Source organism: Saccopteryx bilineata, chromosome 1 (genome assembly GCF_036850765.1).
Source record: "Saccopteryx bilineata isolate mSacBil1 chromosome 1, mSacBil1_pri_phased_curated, whole genome shotgun sequence".
Lineage (NCBI taxonomy): Eukaryota > Metazoa > Chordata > Mammalia > Chiroptera > Emballonuridae > Saccopteryx > Saccopteryx bilineata.
Window position 1 is genome coordinate 91,340,573 of NC_089490.1, and position 14,372 is coordinate 91,354,944.

The 14,372-nt window shown below is 55.0% G+C and overlaps 1 protein-coding gene across 1 annotated transcript; it reads right to left on the bottom strand.

Annotated features, from left to right (window-relative positions):
- Positions 1-3,117: 3,117 nt before the first annotated feature.
- Positions 3,118-13,976, bottom strand: RASD2 (RASD family member 2). Its single transcript, XM_066259536.1, has 3 exons — positions 13,587-13,976; positions 8,452-8,731; positions 3,118-4,986 (listed from the first exon to the last, which is right to left on the bottom strand). The coding sequence occupies exons 2-3, from the start codon at positions 8,720-8,722 to the stop codon at positions 4,457-4,459; spliced, it is 801 nt and encodes a 266-aa protein (XP_066115633.1). The 5' UTR covers positions 8,723-8,731; positions 13,587-13,976; the 3' UTR covers positions 3,118-4,456.
- Between the last annotated feature and the right edge of the window lie 396 nt (positions 13,977-14,372).

Below are 14,372 nucleotides of genomic sequence, written 5' to 3' on the forward strand. Positions count from 1 at the left end.
ATGGCTTTCCCTCTCTGAATCTCAGTTTCCCTTGTATGTAAAAAGAGATTCATAATCCTCTCCATAGCTTTGCCTTGAGGATCCAATGAGAGGATACAGGCAAACAGACCCAGCACAGTGTTTGGTGCACAGTAGGTGTTCAACACAAGTCAGTTCCCTTGCTCCTCCCCCTTCCTGTTCCCAGCAGCCTTTGCCACTCAACCCCGGCTGGCCTCCCGTCAGTCCCCACCAAGCTGTGATGCAGACTGAAGTTTTTCTTTTGAGTAAGTGACAGGTTCAGGGAGGCAGAACAAATACTTAGAATTCACAGTGCAGAATTCTCTGACGTCAGATTTTCAACTTTCCCTTCTGAGCATCGAGAATTAAACTGACTGTCCCGGGCTTGTCTCTGAAGGGTCTCCCATGAGGGGAATTTTCCTATGATCTTATTACACCCTCCATCTTAGGGCTAAGAGGAGATTTGTCAGGGAAGTCTTTCTCCTTTGCCAAAGCCCTTTGCTGGTTAACCATAGACTCTAGGGTGAGTCTGTGGGGTGCGGGGTGTGTGTGTGGGGGGAAGGGGGCTGGAGCAAGTGTGTTCTGCTTAGTAACGATTGGAATGTTGTGGGTTATGTAATAGGAATATTAATTCTCCTGCAGGCAGCCCAGGGCTACAAGGAGCTGTTTGTGTGCTCTCTGGTCCAGCTGCCCTCCACCCTATCTCCCATTTAGGGCAGAACCAACTGAAACCTGGAAACCGGGAGAGGACATGACTTACTTGCCGTGGCACATGGAGGAGATGGGCTGGGCCTGGCACTTTGGGAGGCTTGGTTTGGTGTGCCCAGCTGCTGCCGTTTGGCCGACTGGTCTCGTGCTGCAGCGCTGACCTGCAGTGCAGAAGGAGTGGTCGCCGCCACATTACATGTTTACAAATACCAGGTCCCAGAAAGCACCAGGGTGACTTGCTTCCCACATGACCTTCTCTCGTGGGTGTGACTTGCCAGATCATGGGGTGCTCCCTGGTGGGCAGAGGAGGGAGCTGGGCTCCCACCTCGGAGAGCAGAGGTTGGGAGCTCTCCCCGGCTCCCCCACATCCCAGGTTCCCCGGTTTGGCCTCCGCCATAGCTGGGCTCACCTTGCTTTGTGAATATGCAAACAGGGGCTTCTCACTCCGGATGGATCCTGAGCTCCTGGCCTGCAGGGAGCTGTCTGACTCTACAGGTGCAAGGCCCGACCTGACCACTGCTTCCGGGCCCCACACCTACATGCTCAGTGGACTTGGCCAAGCGATCAACGCCACAAACTCGTCTCTGTCTCCCAGGTGTAAATCCTTCCCTCACCCACCTGGAACTCAATGACCTCTGGTTTGGAATCCCCAATCTGCTACTTCATCGGCTGTGCCGTCTTGGACATAATATTGGAAATGGACAAACACGAGGAGCGTGTTTCTCTTGGGGCCGGAGACTGAGGACGGTGCGAGCTGGGGTGTGGAAAGTATGCAGCCGGTGCACGCCGGTCCCCTTCTCTTTCCTCCACCCAGGGAGAAGCACAGTCCCAGCTGGCACGTTTGGGTTTGTACCGGGACAAGACCTTCTCCTTCTACCTCCACCTGCCACCCCACCATGTCCTGTCTCACCTCCCAAAGGGGCACACTGTGCTTGTCCAGTGTTGATGAAAAGCCACCCAGAAAGTTGTACATTGTATCGACCATGCACAGACCTGAGCAATGTACTGCCCTCGGGGGCTGACAGGCCAACTGAGGAGGCCACCTGCTGCCAACATCCAAAGCAGGGTGACTTGTGGGCTGTCCTGGCCCCTGGAGGGTGTTCAACAGCATCTCTAATCTTCTTCCACCAGATGCTGGTAGCATAGCACCCACCCTACCCAGTTCTGAAAATCAAAAATGTTTCTAGACATTGCCAAATGTTCCCTGGGAGCAAAACCAATGCTCTATAGGAGCCACACAGAACTCAGACTATGAGGACTCTAATGGGCTGATGGTCCATAGGGTCCTCTCCTGTCCTACCTGGCCACCCCTCTAAAGGGATACAGACACTCAGCATGCGTGCATGCGCGCGCGCGCGCACGCGCACACACACACACACACACACACACACACACGCGGCCCAGAAAGCTTAGGGTTTATTCCTTGCCCTCCCCCACATACTTAACCTTGAAGACTGACACACAAAGCAAGGGCCCCCAAGCAGGTGCCACTTGGGGAGGGAAAGTCCAGCTGGAGGGGAAAGAGACAACCTCCTCTTGGAAATACAGGAAATATGCTAAGGACACGGTGCTGACTGGTGGTGGCGCAGTGGATAGAGCATTGACCTGGGACACTGAAGACCCAGGTTTGAAACCCTAAGGTTGCCGGTTTGAGCACTGTCTAATCCGGGTTGAGTGTGGGGTCACCTAGCGTGAGCGTGGGCTCACCAGCTCGAGCATAAGTCTCTAGCTTGAGCGTGGGATTATAGACATGACCCCATGTTCACTGGCTTGAGCCCAAAGGTCACTGGTTTGAAGCCCAAGGTCGCTGGCTTGAGCAAGGGGTCACTTGCTCTGCTATATCCCCCCGGTCAAGGCACATGAGAAAGCAATCAATGAACAACTAAGGTGCTGCAACATGAGTTGATGCGTCTCATCTCCCTTCCTATCTGTTTCACTTGCTAAAAAATTAAAAAGACATGGTTTAGAAACAAACCCACTTTAATTGAGAGTGTACACAGAGATCTGGGTGAGACCAGGCTATACACTTATCTTGGCCAAGGTAGCCGGTCTGCTTAGAGGATTTAGGCAGGGGCTGGACGGGGGCACAGAAGCAGGGTCAGGGCTGCTGCAATGAGCAGCAGGGGCCAGGCCAGGGGTGTAGGGTGTGCAGAGCTGAGGCCAAGGCTTGTGTGTATGTGTTCACATTTGTGCACATTACATACGTGGGCACAGTGTACACATAACCTACAGGAGCCCTTAGAGGCAGTATAAGAAAAGGACCCACATCATGGTCTTCTCATAGACTTCTGCCACTCATAGTCTTGCTGTGTGACCTGGGGCAAGTTACTTACCCTCTCCGGGCTTTGGAAAGGGTCACTAGATGATCACTAATGTTCCTTATGGCCCTAAACACCAATATTTTTCAAGAGGTTAAAATACAAAATGTATTTGTTAAAAGCTGATGACAAAAGCCTTTGGTCTCTATGAGTTCAAATCCCACCAGGCCTGGTACCCAGTACAGCCTTATCCCAGACAAGAGACCCACCGGGAAGCTTTTCCACCTACCTCTCCCGGGCTCAGCTCTGGCTCTAGGCTGCTCCTCCAAGCCTCCCAACAACTGTGTGTGCAGAAGGGAGTAGAACAGCAGGGGTGGGCAGAGGACGGGCAGGTGAAGGGAACGAGGCCAGGACGGAGGAAGGGACTGGCCTTGGGTCATAAAGTGCATCACTCACTCTCTTTGTTTCCTAGCACACAGTGAACCCAGCACGCAGCAGGCGCTCAATAAATGCTTGAGGAACAAGCACGGCCCAGGAGAGCCTGGTTCTAGCTCTGTCCTGAATCAGCTGGGGGGTCGGGGGCTGGAGCAGAAGCGCCAGCAGCCGGCCCTGCCTGTGTGAGTGTAAACTGTAAAGTTCAGGACAGAGGGCAGTGTCCAGCTGCAGACAAGCCACAGAAACCCCATCTGGGAGCCGGGGAGGCAGTGGATCTGAACTGGGTAGGGGCCTGGCCAGCAAAGGGTTACAAGGCTTTACAGTACAAGGATTTCCATTCCTATGCTACACACATCATGAGGACAGCTGTAACAACAAAGCACAACCAGCAGACGGGAGGAGCCTGGGAGGGCGGCTCAGGAGGAAGGTGGTCCTGGAGATGGACGTGGTCCAGGAGACGTTGTGTACCCCCTTCAAACACATAGATGCCCCGGCTTGATGTTAGCGATAGCCAGGAGCCAACTGAGGGGGCAAAGGTAGAAACAGCGGAGCCAGAGGACAAGAGTTTTGGAATTAGGAGTGTAGGGGTGGTATGTGTTGGGGGGTCTCAGCGGTCAGCTAAACCAAGCTGGGCCTCACGCCAGGACTGCAGAGCTCTCCCCCATCTGGCTCTGGGTGCTGTTTTCATCCAGTGACCGTTCCAGGAGGCTCCATCAGATACGGGGGTCCTGGCCCTCTGACATCAGTGTTTCTTACCACCCAAGGACAGGAAGGCTCTGTCTTGGGTCCCTGCTGAGTCCAGATGGCTCCCAACCTTGTCTCCTGCTCTGCGGAGATGGGTCCCCACAGGGAGGAGCTGGAACCACGGGGAAACCATGGAATCAGAGGGATGTGGCAAGAAGGCAAGAGAAGGTACAGAGGTTCAAGGCTGGGTTCTTCCAGTCTGACGCCAAAGGTCCTCCAACACGACTGCCACTAGGGTCTCAGAGGGGGATGTGGGCATCTGGGGCCACCTCCCATAAGGCACTGCCTAAGCCCCACCCCAGCGTCCCTCTCGTTCACTGGATGGTGCATTTGTCCCGCTCCCGGGCCTGGCCCTCCCGAAGGACCTTGGCCTTGATGTACTTGAGGTCACTGTTGACACTGGGGCGGCGGGCGAAGGGCGAGACCATGCCGTAGGCATCCGTCTCCTTGACGCGACGCATGCAGAAGGGCCTGGGGTGGAAGGTGTCGCCATACTGCACGGAGATCTTGCGATGCAGGGCGGGGCTCATCTCGTGCGGCAGCTTAGCCATGCTGAAGAGCACATAAAACATCTCGTCCACGTTGGTGTTCTTCTTGGCCGACACCTCGAAGTAGGCACAGTTCTCGTCACCCGACACCAGCAGTTCGGCCTCGGTGGTGGGCACCTGACGGCAGAGCTCGCCGTGGTCATTCTTGTTGCCGCAGATGACCATGGGCAGCTCCGCTGCCTCCTTGGTCTTGTTCTTCAGGCAGGACTTGACCTCCAGGATCTGCTTCTGGAGGCGCTTGACCTCGTCAAAGGACTCCCGGTTATCCAGGCTGAACACCAGGATGAAGACGTCACCTGCAAGGAGAGAAACCCCAGGTGGTGAGTGCACAGGCAGCTCCTGACCACCCCTCCCCGCGAGGCTCATCCGTGGCACAGTCTGGTTCGGATGAACACGGTTAACTCAGCCTACATTTCTCCGCAGGGCTGGAGACGGGGTGAGTGACTTAGGAACTTGGGGGATGGTGTTAGAATAATAATACAATTTCCATGAGAGGCAGGGCCCTGCCTGTCTGGTTCAGTGTACATCCCCAGGGCCTGGAGTTGCACCTCCTGCATAGCAGGGACTCAGAGTGTTGGCATCAGGCTGCCCAGGTGTACACCTTGCCTCCTCCACTTACTAGTCACATGGCCCTCAGCGGGCCGTGCAACCTCTCTAAATCTCGTTTCCCCATCCATCCCGTGAGGAGGAAACATTGCCATGTGAGATGATCCTGAAAGTCACGGGAGATAATGACCGGAGAGTGACGCTGCTCAGGGGCTCAGGTATCAACAGTGAGAATGAGAACAAGTACCTGTAAGAGCTGGCACGGGTCAACACTCCATGCCCACTTTTTCCCCTGACTCACTACAAAACCCCTTTGTGAGATTTCCTTACCTTCGTGGTACAGGTGGGCATACTGCAGTTCAGAAAGGGTGAGCAACCTGCCCCAGATCACATAGCGCCCATGAGGCCAGGCCAAGACTTGGGCCTGAATCTGTCCTCACCTAGCCAGTGCCAGGCACGCAAGAGGTGCTCTTTGCTTCTTGAACAAATCTTGGAAGAATAAGCGAACACTGGCCTCCAAGACCCACACTATCCCCAGTGTAGCTCACTGCATCACTCAAGACCTTGGAATCTGAAACAGGGACGATGTGGAGGTGGCAGGAGTGACAGAGAAGGCTGGCACCTTCATCCCAGTTTCCAGATCTTACAACCTCATGCTCAAAGAACCTTCCTCACTTTGGTGAGATGGTAAGATCTATGTTTTACAGACAAGAAAACAGCGGCTCAGAGGCGTTGGCAACTGGCTCAAGTTCTCAAGGGGAGAACCAAGCAACTCCAGCCCTGGCAGCTGGAGGGGGTCCCATCCCTCTGGACCCCAGAGCACGTCATCTGTCCCCATGATAGCACATGCCATGTTCAGAACTGTGTTCTGGCCAGTGGTGTGCTCTGAACAGTAAGCGCTGGGATAGAGGGGACTTTGTCACCCTCTCCTCGTCCCCCAGTGCCCAGCACACAGTGGGTGTTCATAAAGCTAGCTGAATGGACAGGACGGGACAGGATGGAATGAATGACAGTGTGGGCTCTTTAAAAAGGCACTTGTCAGGCAGCACCAGCCTGGCAACCAATTCTGCTTGGGCTGCCAAACACGTCCCATTAGGCTAATCCTGGGCCCCCTGAGGATTGGGCGGCCTTGACTTATTCAAATGCAAGATGGCGATGCCAAGCTCCAGAGTCAGCCAGCAGGGCAGGCGGCTGGAAGGAGAGGTGACGGCAGAATTAATGGTTTTCAGTGTCCTGCGCACCAGCACCAGGTTGGAAAACGAGGCACGGATTGGTGAGTAGAAAAGCAAGTGGCAGACAGATGTGCTTGGAATGGCAGATGCACATAAAAGAGAGACAGACAATACAATCTCTATTTGGGGGATTCAATATGAATGTCAATGTGTTCGTGGGGGAGGACCGGAAGAGTCCACACCAAACTGATGGGGTGGCCAACTCTGGGAGGGAGCCGGCATCTGGGGGTGGGGCCATGGTTCAGGGGGCCTTTAGCCTTGTCTATATGTTTAAAGGAGGGTGTGTTTGCATATGATGTCTGTAATTAAAAATTCACTTTAAAAATATGCATATGGTCCCTCTCTGCCTCTTCTTTCTCCTTCCTTCTGACGTTTGCCTTATTTACGTGGGTGGGTACGCAGGCTCCTCCCCAAGAGCTGACATTCCTGGAATATTCAGCGTGTGCTGGAAGTGCCCCCCACACGCTCTCCTCCTGTCCTCTCAGCCACACCTGGAGGAAGCAGGGTTATGCTCACTGTGCAGCTGGCAAGATGGAGGTTTAGACCTGGACTCTTAAGTCTAAGCCACCCCAGTGGTGGAGCCAGGACTTGAACCCAGGCCAACCCAGGGTTCTGTCTGTCCACACACTTTCTCTCCAGAATATGGAGTGGGGGGCCTGAGTGTGATCTGTGTCAGGTGGTAAGCAAGGATAACCTGGAGGAAGGTGTCTGCCCAGAGCACCCCAAGACAGGGCTTGACTACCGTGTGGGGGAGTGTGGCATGGCATGCGTTATTTGGTGCGGAAATGTCTGATTTGGAGGTTACTTTAGCAATGACTGGAGGGTGGGTACTAGCTCATTCCTCCCCTTCACCACTGCCCGGCAATGGGAGGGGCATGGCTTAGGACATGACTCTGCAGAGCCCGTAGCAGGCACACTATAAATGCTGCTTTAAAACCAATATTTATTGAGCACTTACTATCTGCTCACCTAGCACTTTTCATATATTAACTTATTTAATTCTCACAATGACCTTTGGGATGGGTGCTAATGCAAGGCCAGCATACATAGGAGAAAACTGAGGCACAAAGAGATAAAGTCTATGCCCGGTTCAAAACCAGGAAGCAGGGGAGGCAGGATACAGCCCCAGGCAGACGGGTTTCTAGGCCTGCTGTCTTAGCTGTCACCCAAACTGACTGAGTCATGTAAATGGTGGCCCAGCTCCACATCTCCACCTGCCCCCATAATCCCCAACCATCTCCCCCCACCTCCCAGCACACCCGGCAGGGCTGAGGGGCTGCAGGATAGCTTAGTAGTAAAGCATGAGACAGACTTCCATTTATCAGCTGTTACCACCTGCAGTAACTTAACCTCTCTGGGCCTCAGTTTCCCCAACTGCAAAATGGAGGCAAAAACCCATCTCCTAGGTTAGATGTGAGGATTAAATATATAAACGCCAAGCTCTACGACTGGGTCCAGGCTCCACAGTTCTTGATCAGTGTTAGCTAGTGCCATGACTGTTACTGTAATTATTATGGAGCCCCTAGCATGGGCAGGGGTCCCGTCTGCCCTCTGGCTGACCACTGCCCAGGTCCTGTTGTTATCGCTCTATAAGGTGGCCAAGGACATGGGTGTCAAGAGACCTAAGCCCAGCAGACTGACCATGGGCCCCAGAGCTCTGCTGAGTCACTTCCCCCAGGAGGAAGGCAGCAGCTCCCCCGTTCCCCAGAGAGGAACACCCCACTGCCCATTCGTATCAGCTCTTGATCTGGAAGTCGTGCCCCGGGAGTCGTGAGTAATTGATCCAGAGTCAGACAGGATGGAGTTGGGGCCCCGGCTTCAAATTTGCCTGGGCAAGCAGCACACACCTCTTCCCCTCACAGTGCGTGGGGGCTTGCTGAGACCTTCGCCTCAGACGATGGAGATACACCTGCTCTGCAAACCGTCAAGTGCCGAGCGCACACGCTCACACACGTGGCGTCCCAGGCCCACCCCGGCACCCACCTGTGAGGATGGAGAGCCTGCGCATGGCGGGGAAAGGGTGGTTGCCGGACGTGTCCAGGATGTCCAGCTGGTACATGTCGCCTCGGATGTTGTAGACCTTCCGGTGGAAGTCCTCGATGGTGGGCGTGTACTGGTCCTCGAAGCGGCCATTGAGGAAGCGGGAGACAATGGAGCTCTTGCCCACCCGCGAGGCGCCCAGCACCACCATGCGGTACGAGTTCTTGGCGGGCACGCTGAATGTGCAGTTCCCGCTGGACAAGGTCTTCATCATGGCTCGGGGCTGTGACAGAGAGCAGGAAGCAGGCGTCAGGAGGCCCTGGCTGGAGGCCTTGGCCTCCTCTGCGTGGCTCCTGACTAGGTCTCAGTTTTCTGTCTGTAAAATGGGTAGACTAGGGAATCTCTGAGGGGCGTTGGAGTTCCGCCCATTCATTCATTCATGCCCTCGTTTCTTTCTTCCTTCACTCAACTACTTACTCATTCATTCATTCACCCCTTATTTATTCCAGCAGGGGACTGTTAGGGCTTGAATCCTCATTTTTTTTATCACTGACTCAGTACTGTTCCTGGTTAAGTTATCTAGCTTCCCTGGGAGTCACTCTTCTCATCTTTAAAATAGACTCAACACATGGCAAGATCTCAGAAATGTTAACTCTTTAAAACAAACAAAAAATGTTAACTCTTGTTAGACTCGGTGCTCTCCCTGATCCATCCATCCTTTCCAACTCTGGCCTCCCAGAAGCCTGAGATTCCGCGACATGACATAGGAAAGAGCATTGTGAGCACAGGGTGCCATGCCCTCCAGCCGTCCCCGAGGAAGGGAAAGGCCGCGTCCAGACCACATCTTCCACGCCAAAACCCGGGCTGCCTGGCAATTTTTGGCCCCTGGGGGTTTACTCAGGCGACCCAAATACCTGGAGTAGGGGATGAGGGTCAGAGAAATGACCCATGAACAACTCAAGTCCCTCATAACTCCAAGGGTTTATGGTTCTAGATAGACTCAGAATTTTCTGTGGGAGCCACCTGGCCTTGTGGAAGAGGCTGAAATGGACCCAATTCCAAACCCCAAGCGGACATACGTCAGCCTCCAGGGCTCCATCAGGCCCAGTCACAGTCCAGCCACCCTCCCTTCCTATCTCCACACCCATCCCAACCCCCCAGCACCCCTAAGTCCCGGTCACTCGAGCTGCTTTGGGCTCTGCTGAGATCTGCCACCACTCCCTAGCTCGGGCTAGTCTCTCCCCCTGACCACCCCCTTCCCTTTGTGTTTCAGGGTCTGATTCAAATGGCACCTCCTCTTTGATGGTTTCTCTGACCCCTGCCCACCCCAACAGAAACCCCTGCCCTCCTTAGAGAAGAGGAACAACAAATGGATACAGGCCTGCTAAAATATTGACCCCCAGGCTGCCACAAACGGTGTGCAGGCTGGGCACTGCCCGAAGCCGCCAGCTAGGTGGGGAGACGAGGCTGTGTTTTTGGAGTTCATCTGCTCAGAGAAGGCAAGAAGGCCTGTGTGTGCTAGCTACAACTGGCCACCACCTCTGCGCACCCTGGGTCAGGAGCCTGGAGTGCCTCCTCCATTTACCCGGAGGCTCTCTCCAACATCACACTGTTCTATCAGCCATGATGCCAAGAGCCCTGAGATGGCGGTAGTTCCTGTGTGCAGGTCCCCTGGCACATGTCCTGTTCGGGGTATTCAGGCATTTGAATTGGCAAGCCTGCCCGACTGAGAGTCGCTATGCCATAAACTGGCTCTCAAAAATACCCTTTTAAAAACCTCTTATTGGTAGTGTTTGTCAATGTCCATGGCGTACATACTGCCACGTGGCCAATTCCAAGCTACCAAGATGATGTCAATGAATGAACTGCAAAGAGGCATACAATAAGCCCACTTAGCACACCGCTGACCCCAGGCCTGGAGCCAGGATAATGATCATCATTAGCCAAGCCTCTGCCATGTGCCAAGCACTGTGCTAAGTATAGAATAACGATAGCTGACATTTATTCTGCAGTTAATATATGCCAGAATGTTCTAAATGCTGAACCCACTTCATCCCTCAGCAGCCCCAGAAGGCAGGTAGAGTTATCCCACTTACAGATGAGGAAATTGAAGCACAGAAAAGTTTAGTAACTTGCTTGTGGTTACACAGACCATAACCAGCAAAGGAGGGATAGGACCACAGGCAGTCTGCCCATGCTATGGAGTCTCCGCACCACCTCCCTATGAGGTACATATGATCTTCCCTCTTTGACAAATAAGGGCCCTGGTGCTTAAAAGCTATGTTACTGGCCCATGAGTTAATAAGGAAGCCAGGGCAGTGACTCCAAGCCTAAGACCCTCATATCATCCACCCAATTCATGTCTGAAGCCATCTTCCAATTTATCCCACAGGATTTCAGTGCCGTGCATAGAGCAGGTGCTCAGTAAGTGATCCGTGAGCGAATGAAGCAAATGGCTCTGCTTCTGCAGCTCACCTCAGTCTCTTTATGGGGCCTTCTCCCTCCACCCTGACCCTGCCTGGGAGCCTAGGGCCTGGCATGAGGAGCGTCTCAGTGCCCTGAGCACACTCATAGGTGGGCAGTGGGGAGTGGGGCATACAAGACCAACAGCAACGAACCCATCTCTGTCTCCTTTGGGGCTGGATGAGCCAGCCTGGGCCTTTAGCGGAGATGGGGGGTTGGGGGAGGCCCACTCCAGGACAGCCCTTTCCCCAAGTTCTGCTGCAGGGACCCTGACCTTGTTGGTAGCCTCCTCTGTCCAGACTGAGAGGGAAGGAGTCCAGGAGCCCCCAGGGACAGTGTTTGTCTCCATCACTACCTGCCCCAGCCTCTACCACTGGCACTCCTCCTAGTACAGGTGTGCTAACATCAATGACTGACAGGGCTAAGGCGCAGAGAGAGGAGGCAGGGACTCAGAAAGAGGCAAAGAAGAAGGGGAGAAAATGCAGTTTTCTTCTTTGAGAGAACACTGTGAGTCATCACATGGCCTCAGCCACATGGGGCTACGCAAGGCACCCAGACCCCTGGACACCAGGTGAAAGCCCCTCTGTGGGCTCCGCCTCCCACCCCCACATCTCCTTCCCCTCCTCCTCCCCCAGAGGAGGTGCTGTGGGCAGCGCTGAGAGCACAGCTTCTCGCCTCTGCTGCCTTTTCTTCTGTCTTCAGCCAGGCTGAACTTATACAGTGAGGGGCAGACAAGGGTCAGAGTTCAAAGGGCCCCTTTAGAGTTTAGAGTCCCATCCTGGTGGTTAACGGGGGCTGACACCAGCATGAGTACCCGAATACAAGTTCTGTGACTTGGCAGATGCCAAGACATTCTAAGGGCCCCTGGAAGGAAGAAAGGCCTGAAGCAGAGATGGGGTGGGGCCATTCTAGGGGAATAGTCACCACAGCCAGGCAGGCTTCCATCATGCTGGGTACTCTGTGTGCCTTATTCCAATGACTTCACAACAGCTCCATGAAGAGGGGGCCACCAATGACCCGCTGGACCAATAGGGACAGACACTACAGGTCAGGGAGTCTGAGTCACTTGCTCCAGTTCACACAGATGACTGGCCGGGTCAGGATTAATATCAGGCCATTGGCTCCAAAGCATGGGCTCTTACCTCTATGAAGACCCGCGCCCAGACCAAAAGAGTGTCTGACTCAGTGAAGCCTCAGCTGGAGTCAGGCAGGAGAAATGACCCTGGAGGCCTATTACATTCTCATTCCCTCTCTCTCCCTACAGGCAGCTGGCTGCGGGCTCCCTGCCCAGGACTCTCCCCCAAACCCTGCTCAGCGGCTCCTAGTGAATACATCTGTGGACTCACTCCCTTCGTCCTTGAGCCCCTCCTCCAGGGTCTGCCTGGAAGGTGGAGGGGTCAGGTGAGCAAGGGCAGCAGGATGAGAGTCTGGATGCATCCTCCTGTGTCCCCCTCCCCATGAGGTCCCCAGAGCTCCTGGCCCTGCACTGCTCTCCCCCTCCCTCCCACACCTCAAGCCTCCTCCATTAGGACACGTCCCAGCCTCTCTGGGCACACATGGACCCACTGGCCTGGCCTCCATGCCCATGCTGAGATGAATTGGGGGCTTTGCAAAGCCAACCTCACCACCCTTGGTGGCTCAGGCTGGAAGAAAGCAGGCAGGCACCAGCTGTCAGCAGACCAGCTCTGCCTCTCATCAACACAGCAACTGTGGGCAAATGGCCTGGCCTGGTGGGGTTGCTCATCTTTCAAAGGAATATGGTTGAAACAAACCCAGAGCGTGATCTTCAAAGTCCAGTGAGAAGCCAAGAGTCTGATACAGCTCCTGGCACATAGTAAGCAGGCTCTTTGCTTTGTTAGTTAGTGCTTCTTGGCACTCCAGGGACTTCTTGGAGCATAGGCAGAGGTCTTGGGGGATCCCATCTTGTCTCTCTGAGGCCAGGGGAAGTCTGAATCATGGGATCCTGAGCTGGAAGCCCTTCCCAGCCCAGCCTCCTACTCCCATAAGGTCCTGCACAGCACTTTTCATTATCCTCCCAGGGCTGGGGGCAAAGGGAGGAGAGGTCAGAGGGAGCCTTCACAGGTGCTTGGGGGCCCTCTGGCTAGCTGAGTACACGACACTGATCCTGGGAAGGGAATTACTCAGGAAATTCACTCCTTGCACCAACCAGAAAAAGCTCAAATAACTGTGGACAAGGAGGTTGCTCTGCAATCCTCCCTCCAGGGGGAAGGGGAGAACACCAACTGGCCACATCCCAGCCCCATGGCTTTCCAGGTATGCAGGCAGCAGCAGCTGGCCCAGGAAGGAAGATGGGAGTGTGTGGGAAAGGTTAGTACCTCTTCCCTCCCTGAGACAGTTTCCTTATATTTAAACGGGCTCCTAAATGGAAGCTCCTAGCCCCAAATCAATAAGAGTAGAACTTCAATGAGTCTTTCTTACCAGAAACTAAAGGGCCTAACACCCAGCCTGACACATAGTAGGTGCTCAACTAACTTAATCTTCTTTGCATATGTAAAGTTCCTGTATGGGCCTGACACATAGCAGGAGTTAAATCAGTTTTACAATGCAAGTCATGTAAAGCTTCACCTAGCCTTCCTGCGACATTCCTCAAACCTTTTTTCCTGGCTTCCCCACTTCATCCAGCTCCCCAATTCTGTCGGGTGTCTCTTTCCTACCTGGGAATGGCGGACCAGGCCTCTGTTTCTGCTCGGAGGGCTGCCTGGAAGAGCCTGGAGGTGCGAGGAACAGCCTGCCTCTCGGTGCCCTGAGCCTTCCAGGGTCTGCGGCGACTCCCGGGTCACTGCGCCGGGCTCCTCCTCTGCGCTGCTCGGTTCGTCGGGTTGAGTGCAGCCGGGCAAGGGGTCAGAGGGAGCTGGTGCTCCATGGGTAGGTTCCAAGGACTCGGGTGGGCCCGGGCGCTGGGCGGGCTCCGGCTTGCCCCCGCCGGCCCTGCCCTGCCCGGACCCGGGGGACTCCTGCTGAGCCAGGAGCCCGGAGGCGCGGGGACGTTGGGTCCCCGGCTCCCCGCCTGGGGATCCGAGCTTGGGGGAGAGCGGTAGGGGAGACTCCTGGGCTTAAAAAGAGTCCTCGGAGACTACCAGAGGGTCCTTTGAAGGTGGCCGTGGGTGTGTGCGTGGATGGGCGCCCTCGTCCTGGCCGCCTATGCTGCCTTCTCTGCCCTCCCCAAAGGGGTCGCTCAGGTTGGGGAGCTGCCCAGCTCGCCGCGGCTTCCTCCTTGGCCCGCAGCTCCGCCGCTCTGCCCGCGCGGGAGGCAAGGCTCCTTTCTGAAACCCTGCGAGGCGAAGCCAGCGGCTGAAGGAGGAGCAAGGCGCGGAGCTTCGCGCGCGAGTGGGAGGGGGTCTTCAACGCCGCCCCAAGGTTTCGCAGCTCGGAGTTAGCCTAAACCGGCTGTTCCTCCCACTTTACCTCCTCGGGCCCCAGAGCAGGCGAACTTTCGGTCT